Below are 14,387 nucleotides of genomic sequence, written 5' to 3' on the forward strand. Positions count from 1 at the left end.
AAACCGGGTTTGTTCTCTATACCCCTAATGCAGCGATAAAAAGCAAAGATCGATGTCAAAGAGCACGAGCAGGAGGTCGTGGGGTGTGTGACAGCTGGGCGGAGAGACTGAAACTCCGGAGGCAGCACGCGCGCTGGGGCGGGCAGATGTGAAGCTGAATCGGCGCTCGGTGCTGTTTTTGTAACCGAGGGGAGAGAGACCGAGAGGAGGGGGGAATTCTAAAGGGAGCCCGAGCCGCCGGTTCCGTTGCAGCGCGAGAAATTTTGGGTGAAGGATGCAGCGGAACCGGAGAATTCCTCTGATGCACGCGCGCTGCCTCCTCTTGTGTGTGATGAGCGCGTGCTGGACGGCGCTGGAGGTAAGGGGGTCCCAACCGGAGATCCCCTTATCAGTGTGAGTAGAAGAGCATGCATGCACAAAATAGAGAAGAAGCCATGATAAGAGAGGTTAAAAACTATACTGTCGTTTTATTTTAAAAAGTCTAGAAATTTCTAGTACAAATTATAGATGCATTTTTAATTTATGCACATTGCATTAAATATAAATGCATGCAAAATATAGAGAAGCCTTAATAGTTGTATTTCATCTATGTACATTTGGAGAGAGAGAGGTTAAAACTATCATTTATAATGGCTTTGTTTGTATTTTAATGGTCAATTTATAGCTAAAAATCAAACATGAAAGGCTTTTAAAAAAATAAATGTATTATATTTAAAGGTGTGCAAAACAGAAAATTAACTACATTTAATCTATAATCATAAGTGCACTTAGAGGTTACAACTACTTTGTGATGGTTATTGCACTATTGTAATATTCTGGTTATCTGTGCAAATATGAGAGGCTTTTATTATATATGCACATTTTATAATATTTAAATGTAAAAAAAAAATATATATAGAAAAGAAGCCCTGATAATTGCTGTTGTGTGTGTACAAGTATACAGTAAAAAAAATTTGAAGTGTGCAAAAACATGCTTCATGTGATAACAGCTAAATCCACTGATTTTATTTAAACCCCAAATATAATTTGCAGTAATATGATATAATCAGCCTCACTACATTACATTACACCAATGAAAGTCATTATTAAGAGGCATGATTAAAGAAAGTCACGATTAAGATCAGGTATAAATAGTTCCTTACGATTATTTGGAATGCACGTTTTCACTTTTTATAGTGTAGAAGGAAAATACAATATAAGCTTTTATGGCTTAAGAACTTTTTTGTTGTTGTTGTTGTTGTTGTTTGAAATACAGTAAATGAGAATCATAAGGGATGAAAATGTGGATTAACCTACAAACCCCCATGCTCCTATATGCTCATATAGAATGCAATGATTATAAACAGTTATTGCTTTAACTTATGTTAACTGTTTTACTCCTGAACTATCATTATATTATTGCTAATACTTGTAATGGTGGCATAATGTGTTTTAATTTGAGTGATTAAATAGGTTCTTCTACCAACAGGGTGAAACTCTGGGCTTCAGCATTTGGTGGTGAAATAAAATCAATAGCTTCAAAATACTCAGGATCTCAGCTCTTACAGAAGGTATTTCCTCTCTCTCTTTCTCTCTCTCTCTCTCTCTCTCTCTGTCTCTCTCACACACACACATACACACACTTGCATTGGCACACACACCTCTTCTTGGCTCATAAGAATACAGATGGCTTTGGTTTACAACATCCAGGTGTATAATCTGAGATGTGTGTGTCAGAGAGCAGGAGAGGGAGTTTTTGGATAAGGCCCATTACACTCGGTTTCTTTCCCCCCGATCTGTCTTTTGCATCTAAACACCTGTGTAGGACTAGCTGGAATAGACAAATAGAATAATTGAACGAATGTGTGTCTCTTTATAAATGACAAAGGAGCGTCTGATGATGCACTACGCACTTTAGCCACACGGTGGCAGCTGATATTATGAACTGAGTGCTTCAAATCTTTTTCTGGCCATCGGGTTCACATTTTTGAGATTTAAGGCATTTGGAGATAAATGTTGTTCGTTTTGAAATGATTAAATAAATCGTGATGTTCTTTTGAAAATTAAAAGAAGTAAAAACAGGGAAATTAGACACAGGCACATAAAGCAGACGCCATTTGATGCCATAATATCCCCCTTGTGTTATTTTTTAAATGTATTATTTATTCATTCATATCCATTCATATTATGAAGTCTTATTGGTGTGAGGTGTTGTAGATGGTTTATATTTATGCATTAATTCAATGTTGATAACACTATGTCAAAAGAGAAAAAAAGGCACATACACACATTGCAATATTAATATTTTATTATTAAAGTTCATATCTGTGCTGATATGTTGCAGATAAAGGTCTCCACCTGGTTTCTTTGTTCCACTGTACCATGTTGTAGCTATTACTGCTGTTTGAATGCACTATGCGGTGGCGTTATATACTACAGAACACACTTCATTTCCTCTCGGTTTCTATTGAAGGAAAAACAGTGATGGATGTTTTTAGATAACCCTCTCTCTCTCTCTCTGAAGTATTAATAAGTCTCTCAGTGTTGGTGTGAGATAAGAGCACAGCTCTCACCATCAGTGCACATATTATCGTCGTAATTACCTCCTCACAGAATGTGTGTGCGTGACTCTTTAACTGAACTAGCCTGAGTCTGTTTATAAAACAGCAGAAATGAATGAAACTCAAGCTTTATTACTATTACAGTTTTCATCGATGTTAGTGAGGTATATAAGTGTCTATGTTGGTGTCTATCTGTGTGTGTGTTTGTGAAGGATACAATGATAGAGACATTCAATAAAATTTTGTTATTTTTTTTCTGCACACAGTACACTGATTGTTTAACTAATGCTGAGATTTGGGGTCTATCTTTAGCTACAGGGCCCTTACTTACAGAAAAAATCTATAGTGTAGTCAGAGCCATTACCGGTGTTGTATTTATCCACTGGTCCGAGACCAATGTGGCTGATTTACCTTGCATAGTTGTTAACAGAATTATTTACCCAAAAATGAAAATTCTCTTTGTTTACTCACCCTTATGTTGATCCAAAACCATTTGCTTTTATGCTTTTACTGTTCGGTTCATAGTAACCATGTCTGTCAAGCTCCAAACAGACAACATAAACTAGTCCATATGACCCATATGCTAAACTCCAAGTCTTCCAAAGTCATAAAATAGCTTAATGTGAGAAACAGACTAAAATTTAAAGGGATCCTCCACCCAAAAATTTAAATTAATTTCATTATCTGCATGTCATTCCCAAATTGTATAACTTACTTTCTTCTGAGGAACATAAAATAAGATATTTTGAGAAATGTCTCAGTGATTTATTTATTTTTTGTCCATATGGAAGGGCTTCAATATTGTTTGGTTCCCAACCTTCTTCATTATTATTATTATATATTTATATATATTTATTTTTTGGATATTATTTACTGATAAATCTCATTTTCCATTGTGCAAGTTAGTTCACCATGTTCATTACAAAACACAAAAACCAATGAAACTTAATGACTTAGTGGAAGATTATCAGATATCGACTACTGAAATTTCCATTTGTTCCTTGCCCAAAAAATTTTATGATTCAGAAGGATGAAATATAGTGCATGAGTTGTATGGACAATTTTTATTATTATTATTTTATTTATTTTATTTTTTATTTTTTGGTGATTGTAAGACAAATTTGGCAGATGTGGTCACTGTAAGTTGTATTAAAAAAGAGCTGAGTGAAGATTTTTTATAATCAGTGCTAGGTAGATTACTTACGAATTATAATACGTTACTGATTCCAAATTACATGACATGTAGTCGATAACATAATTAGACTACACATTTTAGGTAACATAATCTGACTGTTTATGAATTACTTTTAGATTAATTTTGTACCAATTTGATATAAAAATACAAAGAGGAATATATTCAATCCTTTATATTAGTAAATAAGCAGTAGGCTTCAGAACGAAAAATATTAAAGATTTCAAAATTTTCAAAGAAAAGTTTAACGGTTTACTGCCATTGTGTGAATAACATGTAATATAATCAATAACAAAAGTAATCTAATTATGGGTATTTGAAAAAATTATGTAATTTAATTATGCAAGTATTAATTATGTAATCCAGATTACATGTAATCAGTTACAGTAGAACTGTTTATCTATTCTTCAGTTTCCCATGCAAAAATACAACATATCGATTTGGAATGACGTAAGGATCAGTAAAAAATGACACAATTTTCATTTTTGCGTGAACTATGCCTTTAAGGTGAGGGTTTATGATTCAGCCATAAGCATCAATAATGAACTTGTTCTACCCAAAGTCATCTTCATCAACCTAAACGCGCACACACATTAACACACATTGTAAAATGTCCCAGCCAGTTGTGTTCTCTCTTCATTGCCATTTCTGCGTATGTTTGCACTTTTTCCCATCATCCTGCTCAGTGGGCGTGACCGATGGGTGGGGCTCAGGGCCAATAAACTGTCTCTCTGAAGAGCTGGAAGCAGAAAGGGAGGGATGAGGCAGCAGGCCGGTTCATTAAGGAGGATCGTTAAGAGTGATCATTAAGCTTGTTATGCAAAATTACCTGATTTTTACACAAAGGGGGAGAAAAACAGCCATACAAATGCCACCCTTTGTTGCTTTCAATTGGTGAAATTTCCACATCGCCGCAACAAAATAACAGACTGTACAAATACATTACCATTAAGCATTTTTACAGTGAATAATTTTGTAGCATCTTGAGAATATGATGGGGAAAGCTTGTTAATGTTCAGCGGTTTTGTCCAGAAGTCCGGGACACTCCCCGGGACTGTTTCGCTACAGTGTTTTGAATCGGTGGGGTGATCATCAGCTATTGATGAACGCAGCATTAATGGCTTTGATTATGGCTTTTTTGGGTGCCTGGATGGAGGGTGAGGGGTGGGGAGGCCGGACAGGCGTGAAATGAACTGTTCCGCCTCAATAACCCTCCATGGTCTCTCTCTTAAAGGGGTCATTTGCTGCGTGGTGCTGCGATCTGTGTGTGTGTGTGGAAGGGGGTGTCGGTATTAGAAACATGTCGTGGGATCTGAGATGTGCCAGAGTGTGTGTTTTCATGCAATGTGATGTCCTGTTGTCTTGTGTAAAAAAAAAAAAAAAGAAGAAGTAGCAAGATTGTTTTGCTTACAGGAAACTTATTTTATCATAAAGCATTTTTTTTTATTGAAAGGACTGTGTTGAACATGTTTTGGGATTTTAGATGTGCAAGAGTGTGTTTTTATGCGATTTGTGTCCTGTTGTTTTTAAAAAAATAAAAAAAAACTAAGATGTACAGTATGCTTGTCTGTTTTTTTTAACTGGATTTTTATTTTATTTTTGTCAGAAAGGCGTTTTTTTTTTTTAAGTTAAAGGGACTGAGTGAAACACGTTTTGGGATCTGATATTTGCAAAAATGTGTGTTTTCGGGATTTATGTCCTGTTGTCTTTAATAAAAGACATGAGAGAGATGTGTATGCCTGTCCATTTTTCAATGGAAACTTATTTTCATCAGACAGGCCTTTTTTAAGTTAAAAGGGCTGCCTGGGACAGATTTTTGGATCTGAGATGTACGAGTCTGTGTGTTTTCATGGGATTTATTTCCTGTTGTCTTGATAAAGCTAGATTTAAAAAAAAAAAATGCAGGAGTGTGTTTTCATGCAATTTATGTCCTGTTGTCTTTAAAAAAAACTGAGAGATATGAATGCTTATTCACTTTTCTTACTGGAAAGTGGAAAGTTATTTTAATCACCTTTTTAAAAGTTGTTTAAAGGACTGTATGAGAAATGTTTTTGGATCTGTGGGTCTTTGTGTTTTCATGGGATTTATTTCCTGTTGTCCTGATAAAACTAGACAATTAAATAAAAATTTTTTTTCCAAAAGTCTTTTTTAAAAAGTTAAAAGGACTGTGTTAAACAAAGGACTGTGTTTTAATTTAGTGATTTGTGTGAGTATGTGTGTGTGTGTTTGAAATTGATCTCCTGTGTTCTTTAAAAAAGACATGAGAGCTATATGTTTATCCATTTTTCTCACTGGAAACTTATCAGATAGGCCTTTTTTAAAGTTAAAAGGACTGTCTGGGACAAATTTTTGGATCTAAGATGTGTGAGTGTGTGTTTTCATGGGATATATGTCCTATTGTCTTGATAAATGTATATATATAAATTATATATCTGTTTTTATATTAGGTCTTTATCAAAAAGGCTTTTTTAGAAGGTGCAAGGACTGTGTCAAACACATATTTTGCTGGAAATGTTAACTTTTCATCAGAAAGGCTGTGTGGCACACGTTTTGTGAATTGAGTGTGTTTCTTCATGAATTTTACATCCACGTTTCACTTGATCCAAACTTATTTTCATCAGAAAGGCTTTTTCTGAGTGGAGTGGTGTAAGCCTGCAGGCGTGGATGCCTAAGTGTGTTTGAATAGTCTAATATCACAATGCCGTTGCTTCAGGTGTCGCTTGTACTGCAGACTCAGCATTGTCTGAAGTGTAGTTCATTATCCAGACTCGCCCAGGCTTGACAACTTATTATCTTTCTCCTGAATTCTGACTCCGTTTCAATTACCCTCCAACAATGCGTGGCCCTTTCGACAAGCCCTGCCCATCCTCCCCAAAGCGGCCCACCCACAATGCTCTGCCTCCACCAATAATGCACACTGCAGTAGCAGTTCCACCAATTACAGCGACAAGATTGAGCTCGTTATCTAGAGAGGATTTGTCTTATCAGCCAATCAGAGAGGCCGCTGTCAGAGAGAAGCACACTATGGCCCGCTTATCTGAAGACTTGTGGCATTAACTCGAATGAGAACAACAGAGACAATGCAAACCGTAGGTCACGGAGACTTGTAGAGGCCTCTTCTTACCATCTCCTGTCTCTCCATCACTGTCTCTCGTCATTATTTTTTCTATTTGTCTCATCCCTCCATCTTCCACAGCCACACATGACTGCCTCCTTCAGATTGGCATATGTCTAAATGTCCCAGTTCATCACTATTTACTGATCACTGACAAATGAACTTGTCATGATGGACTTTGATTTGTTAAACTCCTGTTTGGAGGTATCACACTATCCATTAGACCAAAAGAAAAGATGATTATTGGTTTCCTGCTGTCATCATTAGCACTTGTTAATAGATCTGGGGCTAAATGTGTTGAGTTTATGAGTTTAGTTTGAGTTTTATGTCTGAATTTGCTGAATTTTAAGATCTTTGAAGAAGATTTTTATGATTTTCTTTCGATATAAACAAAGCAGAGACTTTCTAATAAGATGTCCTTTGAGATTTTTTTGAGATTCTTCAGACCACAGTGAAACACACACACACACACACACACACACACACACAGCATTTATGCACACAGCATAAATAGAAGTAAAGAATAAAATGGTCTGCTGTATTAACGTGTGCAAATATGAATGCAGTTAAATTAGTTATTTAATTTCTATTTGCTACTTTTTTGTTATAGCCTGTTTCCAGTGTACTTGTCTGAGAGATGAATACATTTATTTTTGTATTCTTTTTGTATTATACATTTATATTTGTATTTTGTATTAATTGTGCTAATACATGCAATACTTTCACTATTACAATACAAAGCTGCATTAAAAATATTTTAAGTATTGTTTTATTTGATGTATTAATTCCACAGAACGTCATCTAGCATTTATTTATTTCTCTTTAGAAATACAAGGAATATGAGAAATCGGTGCGAATAGAGGAGATCGACGGCGCAAAATTGGTGAAAAATCTGGCGCAGAATATGGAGGAAATTTTTCGGAAAAAAGCGGAGGCCACACGAGTAAGTAACTTGGGAGGAAAATCATTTGAAATGCTCAGCATGCGACTTTCCGTTTTGTTTTTTTTTAAATAAATTTGTTAATATAAGTTGTTTGTTATTTTATTATTATTATTGTTAGCTAGATATTTTTCGAACTGTTGTATGATTTTTGCACGAATTCCTTTGTTTCAGTCAGCATTTTCCATCACTCATGTATTGGATGCTGCAGCCGCAACAGCTTTATTTAACGTTTAAAAAGCCTCTCGATTAAAGCTTCTCCCTTCTATATAGAAGAACATATAGATTTTCCCGTTATAACCTGCTCGTACCGTTATTCTTCAGAGGGACACACGCGGTCCAGGCTATAATTGCCTGTGTGTGTGGAGTGTGTGGAGGAGATAGGCTTATCTAACTCCTGCAGATACACACTGTCACTTTATGATGCAATGGAGTCGGTTTGCCATGAAAGGTAAAACCCATGAAATACACCTCATGCGTTTGTAGCTTTCAACTGCATACTGATTTGATAAAAAGCATGCGCGTATTTTGGCTAAATAAATGTACACGTTTGTCGGATTTGAAGGGAGTCGATGCAATTTATACCACAGAAATCCAATTGCATTGCAGCACGTTTTATTTCGTTTCAAAATAATACAACTACAGGAAGACATCATTTAAATGTTTGTTTCGTGTTTGAATCCAGAGTGATTTTATTTTTGAATGTTTTTTTACTGGCAATTTACGCGATGCCTCGCGCAAATAGTTGATCTAACTTAAATAATTTGTAAACTAATGTTTTTGTTATATAGCCTACTTATTTTATGATAAATCTATAATAAAATTACAAATGATGTCGTCTTTTTTTGCTCACTTGCTCAGGTGGGACAGAGAAAATCGCGCGCTGACTTATTTGACTGAAATATTCTTCTGCAAGCTGTTAAAAAGTGTTCATGCATAATATGCAGAACTTCCGTCGGGGTGGTTAAAGAACAAATTATAAACTGTCTTTCAGGGGTGTCAATTTCTTAAAGTAACTCTGTCGGCTTATTTATAAGGGTGTAATCTTTTACGGTTCAGCAACAAACTAACTAAGCGTCAATTCGACTTTTTAGACAAAATAGCGTACACGTTAGCGTTTTTATAGAAAATATTTAAGATTTAAATCTCTACTGAAGCCATAAATGCTAATTTGTCATGTTTGTTAAAGTGCAAACTGATAATAATCGCAACTGGAAGCGTTAAAGCGTCGTAGGCTACTGTATTATGGTTACCTCCTTCAGGTGAAAATACGCGCTCTAACTACCTCATGCTTTAGCTTTTGTGGTTAATGAGGCGATTGAAATGTATTTGTGTGAAAAGTACACGCAACCCACCCACAGCCTTTTGTTTTGATTGTCTTTTGAGGTCAAAACAGAAAGACAGTAAAAAAAAAAAAAATAAAAAAAAAAAACTTTTTGCTGACATGCATAAAGACATTTTTTTCAGGAACATAACCTCATTTTTATTATTATTATTATATTTTACAGGGCAGCTTGGCTTATACTTCTAGAGGGTGTTTATAAATTGGCACAAAGCCTCGTTTTTGGTTATGTTGCTGTAATTTCCTCGAAATACGACAAGTATTAATTATTTTTCCTAAAGCGCTTTGTGGGTTGGAAGCAATTATACCGCCATGTAACTAAAAATGCATGCCAGCAGTTTTCAATGACAACAAAACATGCACTGTCCTTTACACGCACACACAACATGGTGTTTGCCGCAAGGCAATAAGCCGCCACGTGAAATACTACCTGTTTGCAAACAGCAGGTAAACTAAACTGTTACGTTTTTACTTTAAAGAGGTCACTTACACAATTACTTTCATCAATAATTGATTATGACTATTTAACTTTTAATCATTAGTATTTATGACAGGGCTTGTCACTTTTATTCTCCGGTGAATGTTTCTCAGGGTCAGTTTATTATTAAAAGTCAATGTATGAACTCATATATAAACCAAGGCATTTTGAAAGTACATTGACTTATGGTCTGATAAGCATTATAAAATGTAATATATTTGTAAATGACTTACTGATAAAACATATGAAAGATATACAATTTCTATTATTATTATTATTATTACCACAAATATCTGCATCTTTGAAAGCTCCTGTAGCCCATCAAGAAGAAATCTGTGTGTGTTGCCATCAATCATCTCTTCTAAGTTTCTGCTGTTTTCTCTATCATGTTACTCATATGTAGAGGCTCGTAGAAGCAGCAGAGGAAGCTCATCTCCAGCATGAGGAAAACCCTGACCTACAGGTGAGAGAGTTTGTACACTTGTACAGTATGTTTTGCCGTATTATATGGGATGATTTCAGAACCATGGACAGTTCTTTGTTCAGAAACAAAGAAAAAAAACAGTTGTTCTGTTGCTCTAATTCCATCCTGTGGTATCAGAAATATCCAAACACATCTAAAATATGCATATTCATTTAAAAAATATTCCTGTTGCCATGGATATTTCATAGAGTGTAATAGGAAATTGTATTGTGTTTTTTAGAATAGACTCTTAGGAGATGTTTTCATGGTAAAGCCCCTCGCACTCCTTGCCGTAATCTTGTGGCCCTACTTTATGCAAATGTCCTGTACATGACCTCCAGCTTAGTTCTTGAAGTGAATTATATTTATATATATATTTATGTGCTGGAAGCCCTCCCCTCTATCCGGCCTCCACACTCCGACTAAGATAAATGACTCCACGTTGGCTGCGCTATTCAGGGACAAATTGAAAATTCACTGAAGCAAAATACGTTTAAAATAATGGTATCCCCCCTCAGTAATGAATTCATGCACTCACTCTGTTATACGTAGGAATACATTTTTTTTATTCACATAACTAATTATAGTGAAAGAGTCTGTTTGCGGTCTCTACATTTCTTTGTTGTTTTTATAACAGAAAAGTTTTTGCTGAACAGAAGGATGTTTATTTTAGATCTCCAAACTCACATTCAGTCATATTTATACACTTATTAATTCACTATTTTTTTTGTAGGCCTAACATATATATATATAGCTTAGCAAATTAGCAATTGATTGAACATTTTATTGATGTCAAACAAAGACATCAGGACATTAAAAATGCAATGTATATTTATTATAGGAATAAATTTAAGAAATTCCTTTCAAAAATAATTTGTAACCAGAATAGCTCATTAATCAATAGATATATATATAAAAAAAAAATTGTAAAAATGAATATTGCTGTTTTTATATATATTTAATATTATATTTAGTATATTTATTTAGTATATTTAGTATATTTAAAACATTAATTTTGTTGTGTAAGAACGATTTATTAAAATAACATTTTTGTGAACATTTTTATTGATTTTGATGTCGATCAAAGACTTCAGGACATTAAAATGCAAAATATACAAAAATTAGATGCAAAAGAATAAAGAAAATAATGAAATCAATTACAATTTCAAAAGGTATAAAAATGCACCAAATATAAATTTTATGACATGGAAATAAAAGTCATGAAATGTTGTTGTTGTAGATTTTTTTCCCCACTACCTTACTGTACATATATAAAAACTAGTCTGGCCAAAAGTGAATGTTTCTAAAGGTCTGGATGAAACGGTTCTGACCGTGACTCTTTGAATGAGGAGTTCTGACTCAGAACCCACTGAGACCGGGACTCGGTCGGGTGTGCAGCTCCTGCTCCTGCTGTTTGTTGATAACCCTCAAAGCTTGTCGCAGTGCTGTCAGAAATGCTGAGTGTGGAGCGTTTGTCCTCCGTCTCGCTACGCTCCTCTCGACTCCGCTCCCCCTCCGCCCCTCCAGGGGTGTATCACCGGAGCGCCCAGCCGTGGTATGAGCTGTCATTGCTGGGCTTTGTACTGATGCATCCCCCTCCGCAAAAGGAGCTGTAGTCAAGTGGATACACCCATACACACACCGCTTAATGGTAAACACAAAGGTGTTACCAAGTACACTCACCTAACAGATAGATAGCCTCTTTTCACAGAATGACCTCTGGTCCAGTAAAGTGAGAGGTAGTTTAATCACGCAGGGCCTCTGGACACAAACTAAATGTTCTTTGTCCGTTATCCTTTATAGTTCGACGGGGGCAACAGAGAGAAATGTTTGTGTGTGTGTGTATGCTATCCATTAACATAACCTTTTTTAATGGTTTAGTTGATCCATTTATGCATACCTGACTGTTTTCCTGTAGGAAAGAAAAATCTCATGTTTAATGTCTGCATTTTATTTTTACCCTCAAAAGTTTCAAATCTCAACAGTAGTGTCTGAAACTGTGCCCATATTTGACATCTGCACTGACATCTGCATTGAAGTCTGCATTAAAAAAAGTCAGAAATTTCAATATGAACTTTTTCAAAAGTTGATACTTAAATGATAATTAAACATAACAGATCTCCGTTAAATCCCTATTAATTCATATTGATTCATGTTTTTGTAAAAAGTCTCATATACTCACCATTTATTTGCTCAAAAATATAGTAAACAGTAATATTTTTTAAAGAAATATTTTCAATTTCAATGTTTTAAAGTGTATTTTATTTCTGTGATGCAAAGCTGAATTTTCAGCATCATTACTCCAGTCTTCAGTGTCACATGATCCTTCAGAAATCATTCTAATATGATAACTTGCTGCTCAAGAAACATTTCTTATTACTATCAATGTTGAATAAAGTTGTGCTGCTTTATATTTTTGTGGAAACCTTTATGCATTTCTTTTCAGGATTCTTTGATGAATAGAAAACAAACAGCATTTATATGAAATAGAACACTTGTAGCATTGAAATTGTATGTACTGTCACTTTTGATCAATTTAAATTTCCTTGCTGAATAAAAGTATTAATTACTTAAAAAAAAAAAAAAAAGTTTGCTGACCACAAACTTTTAAATGGTAGTGTACTGTAACACTATAGAATGCATATTAGTAATATTGCTCTATCATTGTTACTTTTTCATTTATTTTTTCCAGCCTGACACCCCTATATTTACTTGTTTTGTTCATTTTCTCCTACAGTATGAATATTTCAATGCAGTGCTGATAAACGAGGTGGATGAAGACGGGAACAGCGTGGAGCTGGGAGGAGAGTTTCTCCTGGAACCTAACGATCATTTTAATAACCTATCCGTCAACCTCAGCCTCAGCGTGGTGCAGGTGCCAACCAACATGTACAATAAAGGTGATGCATCCTGTTTTTACCTGGACATACAGAATATGAGCTGTGATTCAACCAACATGACACGTTGATTGGTTGAAGGCAGTACAAGAACACGCACAGTCCTAAAACTGTTTACTGTCCTGAGTAGCAGGATGAGAAAAACATCAATTCGTTTCATGCTTTTTAAGAGCTCTCAGAATTTAAGAATTGGTAAAACATCTGCTATAGTATAATGAAATATTGTTGCTTGCAAGAAGTGGATTTTGTCAGCAAGTGTATGTTTTTGAATGGTCATCAGTGGAGAAAGATGCTTTGTGCAACAAAATGGTGCAGTTCCTCCATCTACCAGCAGGGGCAAGCTGCTTAAAGTCACCATGAAATCAAAATTGAAAATGGAATACTGTAGTGTTTATTATAAATAATTTATCCGTGCACTTCATTATTTTTTTTTAATTCATGTGCCCTCGTAATCTTTAATCAAAAACGTTAACCTCCCCTCCCCCTCAAAACGTTGGGAAGTAGGGCTGTGCGTTTTGTGCCGTTGATCGTCGTCGTCGTCCTCAATAAATAAAACCTTTATTCATGTTATATTAACATGTTATATTATGCTTAGGTGTCGGCTGTGAATCCAGTGGAGAGAAATCCCCCACCACTAACTGCAAACTGCTATTCAGATCTGCCTCCATTTTATTAGCAACGCCCCAACTTCCAACGATCCAATCAATTCCCGAAGGACGAAATCAAGTCCTGCCCTCTCATTTCAGATGCCGTTTCACTCGGATATACGTCACAGTAGAGAAGAAAAGACAATCGCAACTTCCGTTTCATACCGACTTTAAAGTTACGATAAAATGGATATTGGATATTTTTTTCTCTATTGTGACATATATCCAAGGGAAATGGAATATAAAAAAATTGTAAAAAGTAAAAACTGAAGGGCGAGGACTTGGTTCTATAAAATATGCACTATCAGTCAAAAGTTTGGAATCATTAAGTTTTTTATGTTTTTGAAATAAAATAAAATAATATTATGAAGTATTATCAAAATTAGGTATAGATAGGTATAGAAAAGAATCACCCAACTTTACAATAATTACATTTTATTGCTTTGCAGCCTGAAATGAAGACGGACACAGTTTTTGTTTTACCCAGCTGTATTTACTCAGTGCAACTTATAACATCCAAGTGAAAGATATAACACCAACAGAAAAAAATTTAAAAATAAAAAGCCAGAATCAATGAGTTGGAAAAAGGATGACTTGTAAACTCAATCAGGTGTAGCTAATCACCTTCTCAATGGGCGAAGGCAGCATTTTTCAGTTTTCGGATGCAACTGTGATCAGCTGTGGTCATTTTGATTATCTCAGCATGAAAAGAGGTTTCCTGGAGCATTTCAGTCCTTGGTAGTGCAACTGAAGCAAACAATCAACTATGGGTG

The 14,387-nt window shown here is 35.2% G+C and overlaps 1 protein-coding gene across 1 annotated transcript in view; it reads left to right on the top strand.

The window, feature by feature from the left end:
- The window catches only part of LOC107751209 (voltage-dependent calcium channel subunit alpha-2/delta-3-like), a 48,681-nt gene continuing 34,294 nt past the window's right edge, over positions 1-14,387 (top strand). Inside the window, exons 1-5 of the mRNA XM_016566872.1 lie at positions 1-393; positions 1,469-1,550; positions 7,674-7,790; positions 10,011-10,070; positions 12,808-12,970. Coding sequence (XP_016422358.1) covers positions 275-393; positions 1,469-1,550; positions 7,674-7,790; positions 10,011-10,070; positions 12,808-12,970 — 541 coding nt within the window. The 5' untranslated portion in view covers positions 1-274. The remainder of the gene's footprint in view (positions 394-1,468; positions 1,551-7,673; positions 7,791-10,010; positions 10,071-12,807; positions 12,971-14,387) is intronic.

This window comes from Sinocyclocheilus rhinocerous, unplaced genomic scaffold, assembly GCF_001515625.1.
Source record: "Sinocyclocheilus rhinocerous isolate Xijiao unplaced genomic scaffold, SAMN03320098_v1.1 scaffold362, whole genome shotgun sequence".
NCBI lineage: Eukaryota > Metazoa > Chordata > Actinopteri > Cypriniformes > Cyprinidae > Sinocyclocheilus > Sinocyclocheilus rhinocerous.